Source organism: Carlito syrichta, unplaced genomic scaffold (genome assembly GCF_000164805.1).
Source record: "Carlito syrichta isolate Samal-C Ts95f unplaced genomic scaffold, Tarsius_syrichta-2.0.1 Scaffold305643, whole genome shotgun sequence".
In the NCBI taxonomy this organism is placed as follows: Eukaryota; Metazoa; Chordata; class Mammalia; order Primates; family Tarsiidae; genus Carlito; species Carlito syrichta.
The window spans coordinates 239,565-262,136 of record NW_007249739.1 but is presented as its reverse complement, the minus strand read 5'-3'; the positions used below and the strand labels follow the sequence as shown (position 1 = coordinate 262,136).

Here is a 22,572-nt window from a genome sequence, read left to right as displayed (position 1 = left end):
AAATTATGTTAAAAAAAAAAAAAAAGTAGACAGAGGGAGAAAAGGAGTCTTATTTTGGGAATATGTCTACCATTATTTTTTTTTTCTTAGTGAGAAAAAAATGTCTACAAATATATAGTAAGGATGATAGCTCACACAACATCCATTATAACATTAAAAGCTCAAGCTAACCTCTTAATGCAAGGAGAAGTTCACCAGTATTAAGTGGCTCAAAGTAAAAAACAATAGCATTAAGATTTTATTTAGGCTTAAGAATATTAGTTAATCTGGAGGACTGCATATATAAAATTGTTATTAATGTTACATTTTATACAGGTTCTTACAGAAAGTTTAGAAGAGCATTTCCATGATGCATTTATTATTCATTGCTAGTTTAATAAAATTTTTTCCTTTCTATTTTTATAAAGGAACTCTCAAAGTACTGAAAATCTAGATGATAACATGTAAGGTAAGATTATTTTAGCCTTGCCCAAGCAATGCCTGATTCAACAAGCTTCCTCTATGAAAGCAGGTCAGAAACTTGTTGAGAAAAAGCAACTCATAAAATAGAAGCAGTTTATAAAAAACTATTCTAAGAATATTGTTAATTTTCTTGTAATTCAGAATTATGTAGAAAAACTGAAAAGCTAAAAGAAATATACCACAACCCAAGTATTAGTTCAGTAGTTTTATATTTTGGCCTTGACATTAATGTTAATATACATCATAGTATGCCTAAAGAATAGCTAACTGTTAAAACTAAACATCTGAAATATTCAATAAGCTTACGTTTTACAACCTATAATTTTACCACAAACCAAACTGGCTCTATGTCCCACTTTGAAAAAAGAAAGTTTTAAGGCATTAATATTAGTGTCATTTCATGAACATCTGAATAACCAGAGTAACAAAATAGTTGCTTTAAAGCAAAAAATAAAAGAGAGAGAGAGAGAGAGAGAGACTTTTGTTTAAACAGGTATATACTAAACTATGTCCCCAGCATTTTAACCTTTCCGTGTACTGGCCAAGGAATCACAACTCTGAATGCTTAAAAGAACATTTTATTTATGCGTACATATGAGAAGACACAAAGCAATTTTCTGATCAAAAGCATTTTCATTTTCAATTGCAGATACATATTAATTGGGGGGAACCTCTTCTAGCTGACCATTTCATAACTAAATTTTTTAAAACTATGTGATTTAAAACAATCACATATTTCTTAGGGAAAAATGCATTTAAATATGGTGGGCATTCATTTCTCGAGCATTAAATGTTTACACTTCACTGAAGCTGACTAGATGATTTCAACACATTTCAGGATGACATTTTCCACACATAGTATGGAACAAATATGCAGCATGTTTCCAAATTAGACATTTTTAAAGATTTTCAAGTTCTTAAAAGTAATTGTAGGTCCAGGTGCTGAAAATCCCAAATAACAGCAAAACATAAGAGAAAATATTTTAAATTTCTAATGGCACCTTTTCTTTCCAGTATTTCAGAAAACACAGTCAACAAATAGATTGTGGTTTTAACTCCATCCCAGATTCTCCTTCAAATGCTTACCATCATTCTTGCTTTGAGCAGCGACAAAGCATAATTCACTGCTTCCATAATATGACCCAGACAGCTCTACCTGAAACAGCCTAGAGTGTCAGGTAAGCGCCTTTTAAAGGAAGATGAAGGACTACGATTTGTAGAAGCAAAGAAGATAAGAGCTCAGTGTAAAAGTTTGTATTAAAAATCAAGTTTCTAAATGAGATTATATACTAGGAAAACAAAACAAAATTTTTAAAATAGGCACTTACCTCACTTCCCACAGACTGGTTACACGATCCAGCTGGGTCGATAGGACAACACCAGCTTAGTGGATGCTGGGATTTCACCTGGAACAGAAACTAGTGACCTATAACTTTAGCAGGTCTAAAACCAAAGAAGCAAAAATCAAGTGTATAATTTATTTTACATTCTAAGCTTCTTTTTCTTGCTGCTATTTGGGGCTATCAGCACATAACCCTACAATTAGTTCACCTTTAAAAATATATATAAATATATTTTGATCAGTCACCATTCAAAAAGATATTCCTTTTGGTAGCCAGGAATACGGAACACTCTTACCTGCCCTTTAGCGTCCTCGGGCATGGCTTTAATGTGCATTCTTTTTAAACAACGGATTACTCCATCATAAAACTGAACTGTAAAGGTTCCTGAAACAGGAGCAAGTCAGAATCATTAGAAAACATAATTCAACCTTATAGCAACACTAACAAGTAGTGACCTGATATAAATGGCTTTGGAATGCAACAACTGCAAACATACACTCCTTTTTAGGACTCCATCAAGTTTAAGCTTACTTTCTCTCTTCCTCTAAAAACAACTCGAAATATTTCCCTTAAAAGTGCACAAAGTCTCAATAATTTAGTTGGATATAATTCTGATTTTTACAGAGGAATTTATAATTTATTTTATAATCATTTTTACGTTAGACTTACAACATATCTGACAAAAATAATGTCATTATTTATTAAAATGTGTAGTATTTCCTTAGGAATTGTCATTTGCTCTCTTTGAATGTTTCTTTCAAAATAAAAAACACACAGATCTGATATAAGGAGAAGATCATTTGCCCAGAAAAAGATTATTCTCGCCAGGCTCGGTGGCTCAGCTTGTAATCCCGCGCCTTTGGGAGGCTGAGGTGAGTGGATTGCCTGAGCCCGCGGGTTCGAGACCCACCTGGGCAGCGAGACCTCACCTCTACAATAAATCAAAAATCAGCCGGGCGTGGTAGCACGTGCCTGTAATTCCGGCTACTCGGAAGGCTGAGGCGGAAGGATCGCCAGAGCCCAGTGGGTAGAGGCTGTGGTGGCCAGGAGCGGCCACTGCACTCCAGTCTGGGCAACGGAGTGAAACTCCAACTCAAAAAAAAAAAAAGATTATTCTCTTGGCAACAGCAACAAACCGGCAAATAAGAATTACAGATTTCTACATTTGTATCTGGAAAATACTTTTCAAATCATCTGGATAGAATTCTGTATATGCAGGTCAGGACACTGAGCTCCAGGAAGGCTAACTACCACATCCAATGGCATTGAGGTAAGCAGCAGCATGGTCACCACCAACACTCCCAATCTAGTCCAAGTATCTGCGCCTTTCCTGCAGACTTATCCTACTGTCAGGACTCAAGCCTGTCCATGTGTCTAATATGAAGCATACTCACTTTTCATTACAGACCTCATGCTTTCCAGTCAGTACAAGCTGGAACTTTTAGAAAATATGTACATTATGTAGATTTTCTACTTTTGGAAATTCAAATGTATTTTTATCATTTCCCAGATATTGTTTTTGCACCATTTCCCAATGACAGTAAAGTACCACTTGGCTTTTATAAAAGAAGTACAAGCAAGAATGTGGTAATTGTTATTAATGGTTTTGGGGCTGGTACCAAAGCCAATGGCATATATGTGCAAATATTTTCTTTATTTGTAATTTGAATAACCCCATTTGACTATATAGTTAGCACAATGCTGAATGTCACAGATACAAAGATCTAAATTCAAGCTTTGAAAACAACATCAGGTGAACAAGGATGTAAAGGCTTGGAAACATTTTGAGAACACCAAATGGCACATACACTTTGCTCTACCAACACTCCCGTAACTGTCTGTCCTCCTCCTTCTTCAACATAGAATTCTGGACAAGCTCACGACGCACACCAGGCTGTCTGGGTATTCACACCTCTCTGCCTTTGCTCATACTATTTTCTCTGTTGTAATGCCTTCCTCTTTTCCTTATGTCTGTCTAACTCCAATCTACTTTTCAAGAACCATCACCGAGATCACTCCACTACATATTGATTGGCACCTTTTCTTCATTTCTATAAGCCGTATTACAAGTACATAAATGTTCACCTGTGTTAATTTTGTTTTGCTTTTACACTGTCCTGAGGACTTCCTTTGCCTTTTAGTTTGTTTGTTTTGAGGAGAGAAGCAGCAAGCTCATCCATCACTTGGGGCATATGGAAATCACAAAATTAATACCTGTATGGAGATTTTTTTAAAAAACAAATAGTACTGCCAATATTTCACTAAGGGCCCACTGAAACTTCTCCTGAAATGGCAGGGATCCCAATCAGTATCATCACTCATCCACACAGATAAGCTTAATTTTCTATATTAAATGCCTGTGGATAAAAGGAGTAAAGAATGAGGGTGGTTTTGCTTGAGAGTGTATGTGTGTGTTTGCATATGCATACACTCAGGAATCTTTAAGCATAGAAGGAAGGTCTCAAAGCTCTTTGCACTTAAACTGTTATTAATTAATGTAGAGATCGCCGTTTAATTGTTTTGTCTTGGATGGGTCCTATTACCCAACAGAACAGATTCATTAAATCTTCCTTTCCTTCCCCAAATTATTACTGAGTGCCTACTCCATGCTAGACTCTGGACTAGACAGTCAGGAGCCAATGTGAGTAAGACTAGGGCATATAGTCCTGTAGGCCAGTTCTACAGAAGGGTAACTGCATAGTGAGATACAGGCCCAATCAGAAAAGGAAAAATAACCTGCACGTCTAACAACCAAGATGTTGTGCAACTACTCCTGAAGTAGGTTACTTAGTGGTAATAAAATCATAGCCATATTCGTGATTTTAATTCACTGAAACAATAATTTGGACTAAGGTCTTTATAAAGTTATATCATGTTTTCTAGCTAGATTATTATGATTTACTTTTTCACACCTAATATTCTTTATTATATCTCTTCTTAAATGTTTTCTTCCATCTCCTCTTACCTCTTGTTTTCTCTCAGTTTGTTGTTAGTCTAAAACCCAGGCTTAAATCTCTTCCGTGACTCTCATCACTTCCAAATAAGATGTCAACTTTTTAGCAAGATTACAAGACACTTCATATACTAACCCTTACCTCTTCCTCTGATCTCTTCTGCTATTCTATCCCCTTTAAAGGAATCCTTCACTCCAAACAACTTGCAGTTCCTTAAAATGGCAAGGCATGTCTCTCTTACTTCTATTAATTTCCACATATCATTTCTTCTGTCAGAAAAGCCTTTTTATCACTTCTTTATCTAACAACAACTAATTTTGTTTCAAGACTCGGTTTAAAGAAAGTGTTCCCTTACTTAGATTAAATGCCCTTCTTGCCAAGAAGCTGTCAATCAAGGTTTTGTTTCTTTAGTGAAAATAATAAATACACTAGCCCCTTTATCTGTGGTTTCACTTCCATGGTTGCAGTAAACTGGGGTCTGAAAATGGGTAAGTACAGTATAATAAGATATTCTGAGCTGAGAGAGAAAAGGAGGGAAGAGAGACACCACATTTTCATAACTTTGATGACAGTATACTGCATGATTGTCCTATTTATGTATTAGCTATTGTTGGTAACCTCTTACTATACCTAATTTATAAATTAAACTTTAGCATAGGTATGGATGTACAGTATACAACAAAAAGTCGCATACATAGGATTGGGTAGTATCTGAGGTTTCAGGCATCCACTGAAGGTCTTGGAGCATATCCCCTGCAGATAAGGGAGGGGGACTATGATGAAGTGGTAAAGTTCAAGAAATAATTGTAGTAGAAAAGGAATATATTATAGACCTGCAAAGTTCACTTGCAAGTATTTCACAATTTTTTAAATTAAAAATTGTAAAAATACAATATTTAAGTATACTTTCAAGAATAACTTAAATATTAATTTTAATACCTTGCCAAATTAATCAGACTATGAGTTCTATTTTTTTTTAATTGATTGTCTGTCCAACAGATTTTCCAGTTTTATGCTACACTAACACACACCAAATTTTTGTGTTACTGTCAACATTTTTGGTCACTTAAGCAACATTTTCTCAGTATCTAATATTCTAAAAAATGTCTGCAAAAAGCTATTAGGAAAATTAACTCACTAATCTATGGAAATTAATGATAGGGAAGGCAGGAAAAGATACAATAAGGGAATCCTCACACTGATAAAATCCATTCCCTTTCCTCAGAAAATACTGTTATGTGTTTCACTTGTGAGTTGAACTGATCTGACTTCCCTGTATCTTTAAACATTCCTCATCCTCTAGTTGAGGTGCTTATTAATATAACTTAGCCACAAACTGGAAACAGAGAAGTAGAAACAAAATACATATACATAAGTCTTTGAACTGAAAGTGGAAAAATTTTAACCAACTATTTACCTCTTATAAGTTAAACAGTTTATTTAGGCAGTAAACCATGTGCCATTTTATTCTATATAACAGCTTATATTATAAAATATAACAGGGAAGCAATTTACATAACAATTACATATACTAATTAAACTTTAAAATATAGAAAGATTTTACTATTAATTCCATTTTAAATCTCAGATCATTTCAAATACATACCTTCTTTGTTAATTGCTTCAATCTTGGCAGGGTAATAGCGACAGTCTGTCCAACGAGCCAGAACCTCTTCTCCAGCTTTAAAATCCTATTTTAAACAACTTTTAAGATCAATTCCATGTATAATCAATAAGCATTTCCTTAACAAAAATGGCTTTTGTAAAATTTAACAGAATCCTCATAAAATATGTCACTATATATCTAGTAAAATTAGCAAATGGTAAAAGCTTGCTACTTACAAAGAAATCTTCCTCATCTTTCAGCCCTTCTTTTCTTAGTGAAGGCCTCTCAAGGGGCCGCAATCTATTGCTATCCCAGTAAATCCACTCATCATAACGATGACTCCAGCGCTCAAAATGGACCAACATCTTGCCCTCCTCATAGTCAATTTTTTCAATTCGTGATGGATACCTCAAAAATAAAAAAGGCTTCATATCACAAGATAATCTTTACCTTTGTTTAAACAAAGTATTATTCAGAAAGACTTAACTGAAATATTGCTTACCATTAAAACCATGAACAAAACAACAAATGTTCATACTTTTAAAATATCAAGCTAAAAAAGTTATTTATTATTGTTGTCTTTTGTCCTCAAGATCTAAGATCCTTGATACACTCCCAGTAGAAGTATAAATGCACCATTTGGGGAATTAATGTGGTGGCATGCATTAAGAACCTTAAACATACTTCTTTTTGATCCAATAATCCCAACTCTGGAATATATACACAAAATATTATCTAATTAAACAAAAAAATGGAAATTACCTAAAAATTTGGCTGGGAAAACTGAAGACTGTCTACAGCTATACAAACAATGGATACTCACCGAATATTATATACTTTTTAAATGTGGTATTTACAAAGAATCTATAATGTGGGAAAATGTAAAAAACAGGTAGGCATTATATTCTGCAGAAATATAAATGTGTAAATTTTGTCTAGAAATAAATACAAATATGCCAATATGTACATTGTGTCTATACGGCATAAGTTCACTCTTCTCCTTTTAATTTTCTATATTTAACAATATTTTATAATGAGCACCAATAATGGTAAGAGAAAGCTCAGTAGAACTTTAAATTGAAAAACATAAAATATTTTGTTGTTCTGTCTTCATGTGACAATTCTGCTACAATTAATTGCAAAATATAAATTAGTTAACTCGAAACTTTTCATAGGAAAAACTGCCTTATAATTCCTAATGCAGTGTATTAAAATGTTCATAGATGACTAAAAGTGTGATTAAATAACATAAAGAACTCAACAGCAGCACGCAGTACATGATTCAGTCCTATAGTTTTATCTCATATTCTTGCTAGTTTTTGATACATGTGAGCTGTTTGTTTTTCCTGTTTCAAAACAAAACAAAACAACAAAACCTGGCTTTAAAGCACAATAATCTTATATAACTTTGAACTGTAGGAATCAATGACTGCCTGCTGTACAGAACAATCAACTGTCTGAGGTTTTGGTCACGCTAACGGCCCTGCATCATTCTCTGGTAAGCCCCTCCCTTCTTCAACAGAAGCCCTACTTTGGTCTAATGATGCTGACTGAGTTCCTTGAACTTCCCCACACATCCTGCTTTGTCAAGCATAAGTGCTTCTGTACATCCTATTCTTTCTGCCTAGCCCTAAACTGCTCTCCCTTCCTCTGCGTACATTCGTTCAAGCCTCGGTTTATCCAGGAGTTGCTTGGCTTCTCTCACATCACTCATCACGTACATCCGGCTGGGGACAGGCTCCCGAACTGGCTGCTGTGGAGCATTTTCGTCGGTCAAGACACTGATATGTGTGATGCCAAAAAAGGGGCCTAAGCTCAAACAAGCTAGGGAAATACTGGATTTTAAAAAGTTAGACTGCCTTCTTTATTGCAAGACTGCTCCGGGTTGTCAACAGGATAGAGATAAAACATTCAGTATTACCAAGTTCTGGGAAATAAGTAACACCTGTTATCACGAAAATTCATTAGCATTCCTTTGATAGCAGAGAACTAGAAGCATGAGGCTGGAAATGATCCTCTTGCCTGTGAGCCTCTGGTGACAACTGAATCACATTCATCTTTGTAGCCCGCAGCATCTAGCACGACAGGACACACACCAGGCACTCGGGATGCTCAGCAGGAGTGAGAAGCAAGGCAATCTGCACGTTTCTTCAAACTGAGAAGGCTGGTGACCCAATTAAAGCCCTAAGTTAGATATTAGTCTTTTCTAAGGAATCTGTTAAAGGAAAGCATAAAAACAAGAAACCCAGGAGACTAACATATCTTCTGAGGTGGACATGTCTATCCCACCCATTTAGCATTAACGCTATGTTTGTGTTTTGGAGTGTTGCTCTTGCTTTTTGTTTTTGCTGCTCTGGTTTTTAAAACGTAAAAATTGTCAGTATCATTTAGAGAAGCCTAGAAAAATATTTTCCTTTATTTTTCAACATTCATTAGCCACTAAAGTACTATAAGGAGATTTTCTTTCAATTATAAAAAATTGATAAATTTCTCTCAAAACACAAAATCTTAATTTCTCATATCTTTTACATTTTGAATACAAATAAATTTACTCTTTAGATTCCTTCAAATTCTAAGTGCAAACAATTCTATATATTCGAAACACTTCTAAATGTGAGAATAATCCACAGTAAGAACTATTTTTATTTTCATGTGAACCAATTCAGTAATGAATCAGAATCTAAATGAGTTCAAATGTATTAAATCTAGACTGCATTTTTAAGTAACTTATGGCTTTTCCAAGCTATTTTAAATTCTGTTGACTGAGAAGATGCCCTAATGCATTAACCATATTCAAAATTGTATTTTAGAGGTCCTCTTTAGGATAAGTTACTACATGTTATACTCTGTGCATAAATATCTAGAGACTGGTATGTATACTTGGCCTGAAGGCCAAAAATTAAATAAGTAACACAAATACTCGAGATTATTATGTATTTTAATTTTTATAATGTTTACTACTCAAATTTTGAATCTTAAAGGTGACAGAAATATTACCATTATCAAGAATGTCCAAATTTCTGTTCATTCATCAACATATACTTGAGCATCTAATAAGACACTGTTGGTAGACAAAAACAAACATAATTAACTCCAACTATCAATGGGCTTTTCTTAGAGCCAGATTAGGAGAAAGAGAAAAGAATCAGAATGTTTACTGTCACGTGCATGTTAGGTTCTTTGTTCTTTACTTATTGAGTGTCAAGTGCTCTTTTTATACATTATTGCATTTGATCTTGGAAACCAAAATATAGATAACACAGTCTCCATTTAACCGATGAAGTCTGTCCAAGACATGGTACAACAGTATTCAAATCCAAGACCAAGTAACACAAAAGCTTATGCTCCATGCCAACAGAAGAGATGGGATAAGCTCTATAATCTAAGTGACTATACCACATACAGTAAAATTGGCAAGTGTATACAAAAATTTTACATAAAATGCTTTAATCATTCAGAGAAATTTAGGGAGCTCATTGGAGATTCTTGGGAAGCATTCTCAATGCTGGACTTGGCAGGGGGCTTCTAGGATTTAGATTTAATAAGCATGGTACAAAGGTAACATATACAAACAAAGGTAACATGTATACACATAGCATAACTTATTTACTCAACATTTACTTACTTAAAACTATCTTGTGACTTTATGTTAGACAAGCAGCCAATGAGGATTCTAAGACAAGTAGGATGTGGTATCTGTCCTCAAGGACCTCATATTCAGAGAGTTGAGGGGCACTTAAAGGAAACAGTAATATTCCCTTTGGATAGACTACAAGTAGTAAAGTGAATAAAGGAAAATAGTGAAACATCAGATTGGACATGTTAGCTCAGTTCAACGTGAAGGGTTATGAAATAGTACACTAATGAAATGACCCTTTATTCTACAGACAACAGGGAGTCACTTAAAGTTTGTACTTATTTTGGTTATCAGTTACACTTTAGCGAAAAAAATCATAGCATCAAGATCTTTGCAATTCATGTAAAACGCATAAAATGACAATTTAACATACAAGTCTATACAATGAGTGAAATGACTTTTCTAGCAGAGGGCCACAGTAATAATGTTTTGATACATACAGAGAAATAAAAAACATTGAACAAATGTATTCATAAATGCCTATCTTGAACTACAATATTGCGTTGAGGCACTATGTTTTATTATAATTGACTATGAATTGAACATAAGCTTCTTATTGAATTTGGAAGACGTAGTGTTAATGTTTTTGTTTTGTCAGCTTTTTAAAGGTTAAATCATAGAAAGCTGTTAGGGTAAAGGATAGTGACTAGGCCCAGTCCCAGACACTTATGAATGACTAGAGAAAAGATTCAAGATGTAGAAGACAAGGATTTCAGAGTTTAAAGTGTCAGAGATAAGAAGCCAATAACAATGATTAAGGATAAAAAGATAACATTCACAGTTGGCATCTCTCAAGGATTCAACAAGAGATAGAGAAGGCAACCTCAATAAAACTATGATTTCTCAATGTCAAAATTCTACAACAAGCTCTACTCATTATCGACTACTGCAAAATACCACAAAGTGTCTACTATTTACTTTCCCTACTATAATCCCACTTCAAATAGCATGCATTGCTTAGATGCTATTTACTTGTGCAGAAAATAAAAGATCACCTCCTCTCCACTGGATTTATCTTGCTTTCGTGTCTTTTTATACTTGAATACTGGAGAACAGTTTACCCTCAGAAAACTTAACAAGAAAATAATTCACACTAAAATGAGTCATTTCTTGCTCTTTTTTTGGCTTAATGGAAATGAAGAGCATCTTAAAATACTAAGAAGACTTTAAAATAATTCTTGCTGAATTTAACAGAATTTTCTTGTATGTAATTCTACTAATCTCAATTGATTTCTTGGGATCCTTTTTGAATCAAAGTCCTTTAACAGTCGAGTTAAACAATGGACACACCTGGGGTAGAGCAAGCCATCACCAAAAATAAAAATTATTTCACTCTCTATAAAGTCTTAAGTATCGTATTGCCTTACTTGTCTCCTATTCATACAAGACTGTTCAGAGAGGCAACATCTAGATACTAGACTCATAATCCAGTAAGAAACAGATACTGACCAAAGAGGTGACCTATACTCTGAATATACTGTATCGGTTCCCTAGTCAACTCTTGAATGTTATAGAAATACAAAAAGAATGTGAGAAATATAAAATGGGAATTACCCTAAGTGGTAAATTCCTATACTGGCTCACACTGTTAACAGTTTTACAGGGGCAGTTCTTGATTCATGCACTAGATCAAGAGACCAGGAATTCCCTGAAGCTGAATGCAAAATGCTGTGTTTAGTGTAGTCTTTCATGTATGAAAGTAGTGTAGTTTTAGTGTAGTCTTTCGTGTATGAGTAGTCTTTCGAAGTGGGGATTTCTATGTTTAGTCAGATTTTCAAAGGAGTCTACGTATTCACAAAAACACAAACTTTTGTAAGGCAAGATAAACTATTAACATAAAAACTGTCAGGATTTTGTTATCCTCGGATGGAAGAGAGAAGTAATGGTGAGCATGCAGCTATGCCAGAAATATAATCTGAGGGACTGATTTTAAAAATCCCTCTGTATTCAACATAGGAACAGCAAAACAAACATTATTTGCATTTAAGGAGCTCATTTTGATTTGTCATCTAGTATGATATACATATCGATTTTTACCTGTATCAACAAAGAAAGTCGATGTGAGAAAATGACAAAGGAATTTAACTGATATACTTATGACCTACACTCTCCTGCACTTAGGCTGAAGGACAGAGTTGATACTAGCTCACTGATTGGTTACAATCCCCTGACCAAGGTCGAACATATTACCAAATGTCCTAAAGATAATCAGAATTCACTAAAAGATTTGAGATTTAACTAACTATTTGAATAAGCGTCATATCAATAAAAAGGCAATGTATTTTTATAAACTACCCCAATACGTTATTCAAATTATATATTTTAATTAAGTAATTCTGTTTATATTGATAAGACAATATAATTTCTAATTTATGTAAATTTAGAAACTGACAGCTCCTCATTCGTTTCACTTAACAAAGAAAAGGAGAATCAAATAAGTCAACACAATTATAATGTAATACCTAGTAAGCAAAGACATTCAACTAGTACACACATTAGCTGAACAAATATGCTCTTTTGGCCAAGGCAGTTAAGTTTTAAAGGATAGTATGTATGAAATATACTTAAAACATGACTGAAACATGATCTAAATGTTAGCAGATGCCTAGGGAATTAGGATTAACAATTCAAAATAGTTTTGCAGATAAGAACTTCATTTATAACATGGTGTTCATAAAAAATGACTAAAACATTAAGAGAGTTAGACATAGAGGGGTAAGAACTGTCTCACATTTGATTGTCAGGAGGATTATCTGCCAAATAACAAAAATTAAAGCAGAATATAATCCAAAGTAAACACAATATTCTTGAAAGCACTTTAGATTTACACTATGCTTTGTAATTTTCAAAAGCGTTCATCTATTGATTATAACTGCAATAACAATGTCACCTATTACTACAATATTTTAAAATTCAGGGCTTTCAGATACTGCACATTTGTCTCACACTTCACACACACACACACACACACACACACACACACACAGCTGAGCACAGTGGCTCATGCCTGTGATCCCAGTACTGTGGGAGTCCAAGGCAAGAAGACTGTCTGAACCCAAGAGTTCTAGACCAGCCTGGACAACACAGTGAGACATTGTCTCTACAAACAATAGAAAAATTAGCCAGGTGTGGTCGCATGCACCTGTACCCTCAGCTGCTCGAGAGGCTCAGGCAGAAGGATCGCCTGAGTCAAGGAGGTCAAGGCTGCAGTAAGACATGATTGGGCCACTGCACACCAGCCTGAGCAACAGAGTGAAATCCTGACTCAAATAATAATAATAATAATATTATTTTAAAAATTAAGAAAAAACCATACTGAAAACAAAATCCTTTTGGTTAATTTAAACTCAATATTCTAACATGTTATGTTAATACAGTGTAATCTAAAATTTCAAGATCATTCCAATGTTAACTTATAGATCAAAATCACATCTTCGTCAACACTGAATCCTAAGGATCTTGTCACATTGTTTCTTGGGTCCTCTCTTCAAACCCATTCATCCCCATAATACATGCCCAGCAGTTATCAGCTCACTCTGCTTCCTACTTGTTCATGACCTTTGCAACAAATGAAGGGTAAGAACAGAGTCAGCTATGACTTTTCCTTTAGAATCTGGGGCAGCCTCCTTTTAAATCAGTGCTTCAGTTCAGATCACTACATTTGAACTCCTGTTCCTCTACCCCCAGCATCAAATCTCCTGCCATGTGCCATGCATACAGTCATTCACACCGTTGCTTCTAACCAAAGCAAAATATCTGCGCCCAGCCTCTGGACTCATTACTTTCTCCCATCACAAGAATCCATGAGACCATCAAGAATACCTTCCTTGACTAAAACATACTCTTCCTTTGGCTCCAAGTTTATGTACTTCATAAAATTTTTTCAGGTTACTATGACTCGACTCTTTGTTACTTAATTATCCCATAAAAACTCAAAATTCTAGCAGATTGTAGTCACCCAGTTCTATTTTATAATATTTAGCACGTATGCTACATTTTATCATTAACATTTACTACTGAAGACAGTCACATTTGTTTATAAGACTATGATTAATATTTTTAAAATTTACATCAATTCCTATTCTATTTAACTGTACCTTCTTAAAATAACTAATGTTCACGTTATTGCTATCAAAGCTAACATTTAATAAACGCCTACCATGTGGCAGAAACCATGCTAGCCTCTTAACATGCATTTATCTTGCTTAAATTCTCAAAGAATCCTTTGAGTTAGGTACTATTACTGTTCCCAGCTTTTAAAGGGAGGTCATGGAGGCTCTGAAAGGTTCAGTAGCTTGCTCAAATGAAAAAAGGTAATAAGTGGTGGATCCTTGAACTCAGGTATTTCTGTCCACAAAGACTATGCTCTCAATCATTACTGGTTCTGCATCTTGCAACTGATGATTTTCAGTTCTTGTCACATTTACGGCAGTGTTTCAATAAAGAGGGGTCTTACCAAGAGGTACTGAAAACAGATAAAAACAACATAAAAATCAAAATTATTTTATCTCTTTATTTTCTTGAAAAGCTCATTTTAACCATCTGTATTTTACACAAACAACATGCCTGCTTTTTATACAAGCAAAATGCCTAAAGTTGTTAGCCCAAAGAGTATGGAAAATACTGCATGAGAGATATGCTACCCCCCATGCATGAATATATTGACAGAAACCAAGGAAAAAGACTCTTCTGTTTTATCATTAAAATGTCTCAAGTATGAAACATCACATTATTAAAATAAAACACTCAGAGAGAAAGCAAAGTAGCTTAACTTTTATCATGTCTGAAACTGTCATAATATAAATTTTAAAATTAAGATAGAAAATATAGGACATAATAAGCTTCAGAACTAGGGAAACCTAAAGTAACTTTAAAAATGAAATGAAATTTGCTAATCTAAGTTGACAAATATATCCTTAGTTTTCAATCCAAAAGTTGCAATTCATTTGCCATAATTTTCTGCCATGATAACCAAGTATTTCAAGATATGACCAAAACTTTTGTGTTCATTCTTTATAAACCCAGCAAAATTCGAAAACTTTGCTGTACACATTTTATGAGTAAATTACTATGTGAGGCCCTGTATATACAATATTTCATATAAATAGCTTATACTTCAGCATTTTATCTAATCATGGTATACTAGAGCCACACTCATTTTTAACTGAAGAGGAGTTTTTTTGGCAATGAGAAAACAGACTTTTAAAACACTCTGAATATGACATGAATATTTGTATTCTTCCTTCAACATTACTGCAACAATCTTTCAAAGCTGAGTTAATTATAATTACTGAAATAACATTATACTTGCATATCAATTTCTAACTTAATATTCTTATGTGCTAAAGATGTGTGGTTAGTGGCGGCAGGGGTGGTCAACAGTTCTTCAAAATATCAAATTACAGTAAAAATACTAAATAGCTGGGACCCTTATGAAGAACAGTGACACTAAACTGCCTTTTCAATATTCTGCTAACTTCTTTTAAAAATTATACTACTGATATTACAAACTTAAAATTAAAACTGGTATTTTCTCCCACAGCTTAAAAAAAATTACTTAAAAACAAAATTAAAAACACTTTAGCGTCTGCAGATGCCAGATCTGTCTACTCAGCAAATCTAGAATTGCAAAACATTTTTAGTAGAGTTAGCTACCATAACAGATAAACTATTTCCCAGTTAGTACTTCTAATCAACCCCCTACCAAAAAATAAATCATTATCTAATGTGATGTGACAAGAGTGAAACTCACAATACATAATAACAACATTGAGTAGGAATGATGTAACAAACTGGAGTTGGATGTGTGTGTGTTATGTGACGGCTGGACTTCAACAAACATCAGATAAGCAAATAAAACTGTCTTCCACTCGGTCAACTATTCCATTATATGAATATATGCACATACACAAAGAACAGCAGGAGACTCCTGGACTTTACACTATAATAAATTCACAGAGGAGGCCAGGAAGTCATCAGCTTGGAGGACTGATTCTAAGGTAAGCTCAGGAGGAAGGCTCTCTGGGACAGATAACCTGAAAATGTACCTGCCTAGGGTTGGGCACGGTGGCTCAAGCCTGTAACCCTAGCACTTTGGGAGGCCGAGGTGAGGGGACTGCCTGAGCCTGCAGGTTCGACAACAGCCAGGGCAACTTACCCCTACAATAAATCAAAAAATTAGACAGGTGTGGGAGCGCTCGTCTGTAGTTCCGGCTACTTGAGCCCAGCAGGTGGACGCTGGAGTGGCTGTGAGCATGCCACTGCACTCCAGCCTGGGCGACAGAGTGACACTCCAATTCAAATAAAAAGGAAAAGTACCTGCCTTGCCCAAACTCTCTAATTCCAAGGAACAAGAATGACATAGGCTTGCTGGACTGTCAGGGCCCTTCTAAATGCCAGGCACACACACACACTAGAGTCAGCGTGGAATTAAGATGGCCTGTGAACACTGAGCTCATTTTATTAACTAAGCTCAAAGCTACAGGAAGTCTACACGGGATAATGGGCTGTAATGGAGAGTTCACTATACTAGGAATCAAAGGTTCCAGCCCAGCAGCACGCCACATGCTTCAAACCTCTCCATTTTTGCTCCAGATTTACTTGGAGCACATTTATTTATTTTTCTCAATTCTTTTTTTTTCTTCTAGTGACTAGCAGTTTTGAACAAACTAAGACTTCTGTTTGTCTATCTTACTTTTACCTCAGCTTTGTGTTATTTATCCACCTAAAAGTGAGATTAAAAAAAACCCCAAAAACTGTCATTTCTGAATAGGTGAAAATAAAAGAAATTGAGTTTGGAATCCATTAGGACCTGAAAGATCATCTAAAATGTAACACCTTCATTTTAAGAACATTAAAGCAAAAAATATCTCTCAAAGTCACATAGTTCATGGCAGAGCAGCACTTAAAAAACTTTTCTGACTTCCAGTTCAATTTACTTTTCCCAGTATTCCTTCTCTCACTTTTCAAAAAATTTAGGATAAGCAGAAAAAGATTACAAATCAGAAATTTTTTTTTTAAAAAAGAATTAACACAATGAAAGGGAGAACATAAGAGCAAGAAAAACAAGTACAGTGAGAACAATTATGTTTTAAAATAAATAAATCTACTCTGACCCTATTTCTAATCTTGCTTTTCTCATTTTTTAGTAGGGGAGGGAACTTTCTTATCTTAGCATTATTAAAAAGAATGTATGGAATTTCTTTTGTGGAAATTTTAAAAGTTAAAGAAGTGAAATATTTATGTACTGGTGCACACCCGCTTGATAATTAAAGCACATGGTCCACTTTGACCTTAAAAGTCAAAACTTGTGACTAACTGAATGTAAACAATCTCAGAATTAAAAAAAAAAAAAAAAAAAAAAAAAACGCAAAAAAAAACCCAAAAAACACCTTACGGTTTTCATCTAAATTCTCTGCAAGAAAGGTCCTTACTAGAATTCATGGATAGTTTTCTATATGATTCAGCTATTTTAGTATATACACATAATTGTATGCTTTTTCTGAGTCTAGGGCTGAAAATGTATTTAAGGGTAGTGACTCAAAATAATAATAATTGTTTTTCATGTATATACAAATTTAGAAAAACCTAATATACAAAAACACAAAAATAGTATTTATACTAGTAAAAAACTCTCTAATTTAAAAATATTCACCTACTGTCTCTGCAGCACTAAGTTTGCTCTCCACACTACCTTTCAGGAGCATCCTCCAACTCTAAATATAAAGCATACAACTTTTCTCTACAAATAATTTTCTTTGAATAACAACTCTTTTTATTCAGAAAATATGAACTTTAAGTTAGAGAGTATTTGTTACTTGATATGACCTAAATTTCCTCCATTTTTTCATTCTATGAAAATTCTGTTCATGAACATCTTAAAGACATTTGCAAGTATTCCATATAGTTCAAAAAATTCCAAATGTGTGAAAATAGCACTTGCCAATTCAAATTTATACTGTGCAAGTAAACGCTGGTACTTTGGGGATATCTCCACATTTAAAAATCTTTCACTTCCCTTTTCTTTAGATCTAGAAGGGTATTAAATAGAAATACTCCAAAACTAATCAGAGGAGCCATAACTCATCTGAATGTTTTAAATTAACTCTATATTTCAAATTTCTATTAAGATTAGCATCAGAACATATTTGGTCTGTTGCATTCTAACTAAATTGCTTAGTATAGAGTAACTATTTTGATTTCAATAAAAAAATAGAAGTTAAATCAATCGTCAAAACCAGTTTGATTTTATCACTTTTCTTACTGAACAATATTCAGAATGATCACAGACTTTAATATTTACAAGGGTGCTCTGCAAACTGTAAAAATCTGTGGAAAGATGAGGATCTTATGATCACCTCAAAAAGACTATCTTACAGTTTGTTGCAATGACATATTTTTCCTTCTATGATTCCAAACCACTCTCATGTCAACACTAAAGCTACATTTAAAAACTTAGATACATTTAAGTCTTCAGATCCCCAGATGTATTTTTCAAATCTCCCTCTTCCCTTGCATTCACCTCAGTGCTTTATAACTATGTATTATTTTGTAGAATTTAAAGCAAATTTAAATACATAATTGTATTTGATCTTTAAAAATTGACATCCAAATGAAAACCAGTAACACTGCTTCTATTTTACTAATAAGGAAATCAAGTTCAAGGACTTACCCATGTTTACATGATTAATAAGTAACAGTCTGAATTTAAACCCATCCCCTTACAGTGTCTCCAACGTAACTTCAATTCCTTCTCTTTCCCCAAATATATTATCGTATCAATACATCTATATTCATTTTTATTATGCTACTGCCTTCAAGAGATTACAAAACTCAACATCATGGTTTGGACATACAGAGGTTGTGGTGGAAAATATGATGGAAATAAAAAATGGCTGATTGCGCTAGCTGTATATGTCAGCATGTTAAAGTCTTTATGCAGATAGTTGAGGATAAAGTTTAAGAAAATGTCTTAAGTAACACTACAATATTTTCTAAAATTAAAACAGCCCACACTACTCAATAGGACATAGACTTGGTCAGTATAGGAGCGATCCATGTATCAAAAAACAAACACTGGAACTGAAGATGACTGACCTCTAAGTGGCTTCTCAGGATCTGCGCTCATTAGTACTAGTAAATAATCATACCATCAGTGAGTTTTCTTATGTAAAATTACTTTAAAAATAAAAAGTCATAAACCACAACTTAAAAAACATCAAAGTGTATTTTCAGGATAAGATATTTTTCTGATCTTTAAGGAATATTTGATATAGTTTGTTCAAACAGTAATAATGTACTTTTCCTAGGAACAATAGGCTAAGAAAACACAAATCTGCCCCAAACCTAAAAGTGAGACATTAACTTCATTTATTTCCACCCACTAGATTTAGAGTTTACCCTTTTATTTCTAGGCACATACCCAATTCTTTTCCTTTTTTATGTATGAAAGTCCTTTTAAATATAGGACAAACAAATAGGCATTGGGGGTGCTCCACTAGCACCACTTTTGCACATCTCTTCAAAAGGTAATTAGTTTATCAACATGTGATAAACTAATTCTTCAATAATAAAAACACTGCTTATTGTAATTGTCTTAAGTATAGACAGTAAGCAAGATTTGTATTCCTGTTCCTCCCTCCCTGTCCAATGCCTATAATAGTTCAAACTACATTTATAGCCAATATGACTCAATACTTTTTAAACTGGAGTAAATTTGGAAAACTAAGCATTCAATATAGATGCAAAAAACAGACTCAGAAAGGAAGGAGGGAGGGAGGAGAGAAAAAATTATTTCAGAACATTTTCAATGATGTATTTTGGTTTTTATAGGAATGTCAGTTTCTCAACAAACAAATAATCTTATGCTTTTAGCTAATACTAAAGCAAACATTTATAGAATTTCTATAAAATATGGAATGGTAATTTACAAATGAAACAAGATGAAGAATAAAGTTTACGGTCCCACTAAAAAAATAAAATCTGTTAAGAGCACTGATCTCATAGACCTTTTCTGTCTCATATAAAATTAAATATATCTCAGCAATTAAATAGTTGTTCTATGACAAACCACTTAATACTAAATTTAAGGGTCACCCAAGCCTAACTAGTTCTTGAGACTAATGGTGCTAATAAAGTCACAATAAGAAAATCATTTCTGTGAATTACTGAGAATATATATATACAATATTCTTATTCTTTAATTAATGAGTCACCTGAAGCAGAATGCCAAAGTCTTTATACAATGAGCTCATAAAAATCAAACTGATGACAGGTTTCCATACTGATCATATGTGATTATCCTAGCTAATGTTTACTTCCATTAAAGAGACAACTGCTACTAGAGTCACTAAATTAAATCTAAACTTCGTCAATGAGTACCTTGCCATGATATCATCCTATCTAATAAGTATGTATGAATTTCATGGTGAGAAGTTACAACTTTGATTTGTTCTCTTACATTCCAAATACTCTAACAGCACAGAATGCTAAGGTATGGTTTTAAAAGGTGTTGCTGTGAGGTTTTTGTGGCTTTTTTGTAATTTTTTTCTTTTAACTACTGGGGTCAAATTTAATAGTTGGTAAATCAGAAAACACTTCACCACCAAAACTAAATTTCTCACTAAAATTATATTAATAACCCTGAAAACTACTTAGAAAACTAATGAACTATGTGCTCCTCCAAAACTGGAAGCTAGTTCAACTCTAATATAGTCAATTGGGAAGCTAAGAGAATATATTAATATGAATTAACTAACTAGTTATTCACAAAGTTAGTAACTTTAAATAAGTAAATACATAACTTAAGAATAACATCAAAAAAGTAACAAGCGTTATTTCTCATACTCTTACTCTTTTTATTCTGAAGGCATCCCACAGTGATTCAACAGGATGCCTTCAGAATAAAAAGCTCCTCTTGGTCAAATCAGAACCAGGAGAGCCAGTCACTACCTAAACTAGCATCTTTTGTTGCATGGTCTAATGGTTCACATTCAGGAGAATTTCTGCTACCTCCGCTCAGTGGAGTCGACACTTGGCCATGTACAAAGACATTTTTATCAGCACCACCTGGAAGGATGCTACTGCCTATTTCAGGTGCTTCACAAGCCCTCCTGAGGACTACCATGTACATTCTCCAAATGTTAAAAGTAACAATTAAGTCCCTCAAAAGAACCACCCACTGCAGCTTAGGGATAAGGGTAACTGTGCATACCCACCTCAAATTGTAATTTGAAATTGTTGGGAAGTAGAGCCCAAGACAAGAGGCCATTAAGCTGGGGTCAGGGAAATGTGCCAAGCTCTAACATTGGTAATAAGAGTCAGAAACTCCAGCCTCGTCTAAAGTCAAATATCATGACTAAACAAGATTTCTCTGCCTTCCACTGCCAAGTCAGGAAGTTGACTTAATGCAAATCAATCAAAAGCAAATTTCAAAAGTGCCCACTATGGTTTTAAAGTGAGAGAAAATGTCAAAAGTTAGTAGATGAAGTCCAAAAGTTGTTAAACCAGACCCCTCATCAAAATAAGTGGGCTCCAAAAAGAGCAAGGTAGCACCATTCCCAGCAGGGGAACCTCCCACGCCCTCCTCAGGTTAGGAAGCCCAGATTCCCAAGAAAAGGACACCTGCCAAGAGAGCACAAGAGAGGCCACGTGGCCTCCATGTGGAAAGCACGCCCTAGGAGAATTAAGAACCCTCCTCATGCCTACCTTGGCCCAGGGACCCTGTGTGTTGCTGCCCCTTCTCTCCTTTCCAGATGGTGGTTTTATTCCAGTTAATTGATTCTCCCTACACCACTATATAAGGGGTTTGTTGGGAAGTTTCAATTTACCACTTACCACAGATGGCCAAAATGGGGGAAGAAACAGACAGCCTGAGAGGACTGCCCATTTAGTACTGGACATAGTAAAAGCTGCCTTTAAGTTACTGTCCTCGGGTGAAAACAGAGGTTAAGTGTGATTTTTGGTTTTAGGTGGGATAGTGAATAGTGGTGACATTTCTGAAGGTGTGCACTATGCAGACGTATTATGCTAACTGTTAATGCATTCTGTAGTTTGAAAGACCACCTCTGACACAGACCAAAAAGTCAGCTTTATATAAAAATGTAGCCACTGCTTAGGAGCTAGTTCTCTAGCTTGCTGCCCTCTCCCTCTCCGGGATGCAGTGCGTATGAAGTACACACAGGTACCCATACGTCCCCATATGCCTCATATTCTAGACATTTATTTTCAGTTCTTAAATACCTAAAATAATTTTGATGACTAAAAATCGTTTTCAAATGTTCAACCTGAAAAATGTGAAGAGTAGGAAAACTAAAAAACAATGTATATGTGCACTCAAAATGTGAACACACTGATGTTTCTGCTGCCATGAGTAGACTTAATCGCAATTAATCAGTATATGCAAGGCTACAGATAATGTGCTTTAGGTCAAAGTTCCATATTTTCCATACCATTTTTGTAAGTAGTCCAGTGCCTCCAAACGAGCACCGATCTCAAAAGTGATTCCAGGGCGATTTGGGGGCTTTTTACTCATCTTGAGATCCTAGTCGTCTGTATTCACTTTTCACTACC

At 34.5% G+C, this 22,572-nt stretch overlaps 1 protein-coding gene across 5 annotated transcripts in view; it reads right to left on the bottom strand.

The window, feature by feature from the left end:
* PHF20L1 (PHD finger protein 20 like 1) overlaps positions 1–22,572 on the bottom strand; it is a 72,315-nt gene extending 49,743 nt beyond the window's left edge. For 3 of the 5 annotated variants that reach the window (XM_008061952.2, XM_021714410.1, XM_021714411.1), the window contains exons 1-4: positions 22,452–22,572; positions 6,602–6,773; positions 6,366–6,450; positions 2,101–2,189 (exon numbers count right to left, since the gene is read on the bottom strand). In XM_008061952.2, coding sequence (XP_008060143.2) covers positions 2,101–2,189; positions 6,366–6,450; positions 6,602–6,773; positions 22,452–22,534 — 429 coding nt within the window. In that variant the 5' untranslated portion in view covers positions 22,535–22,572. Of the gene's footprint in view, positions 1–1,790; positions 1,869–2,100; positions 2,190–6,365; positions 6,451–6,601; positions 6,774–22,451 lie in introns of all 5 variants that reach the window. The other 2 variants (XM_008061954.2, XM_021714409.1) reach the window with 1 other exon arrangement.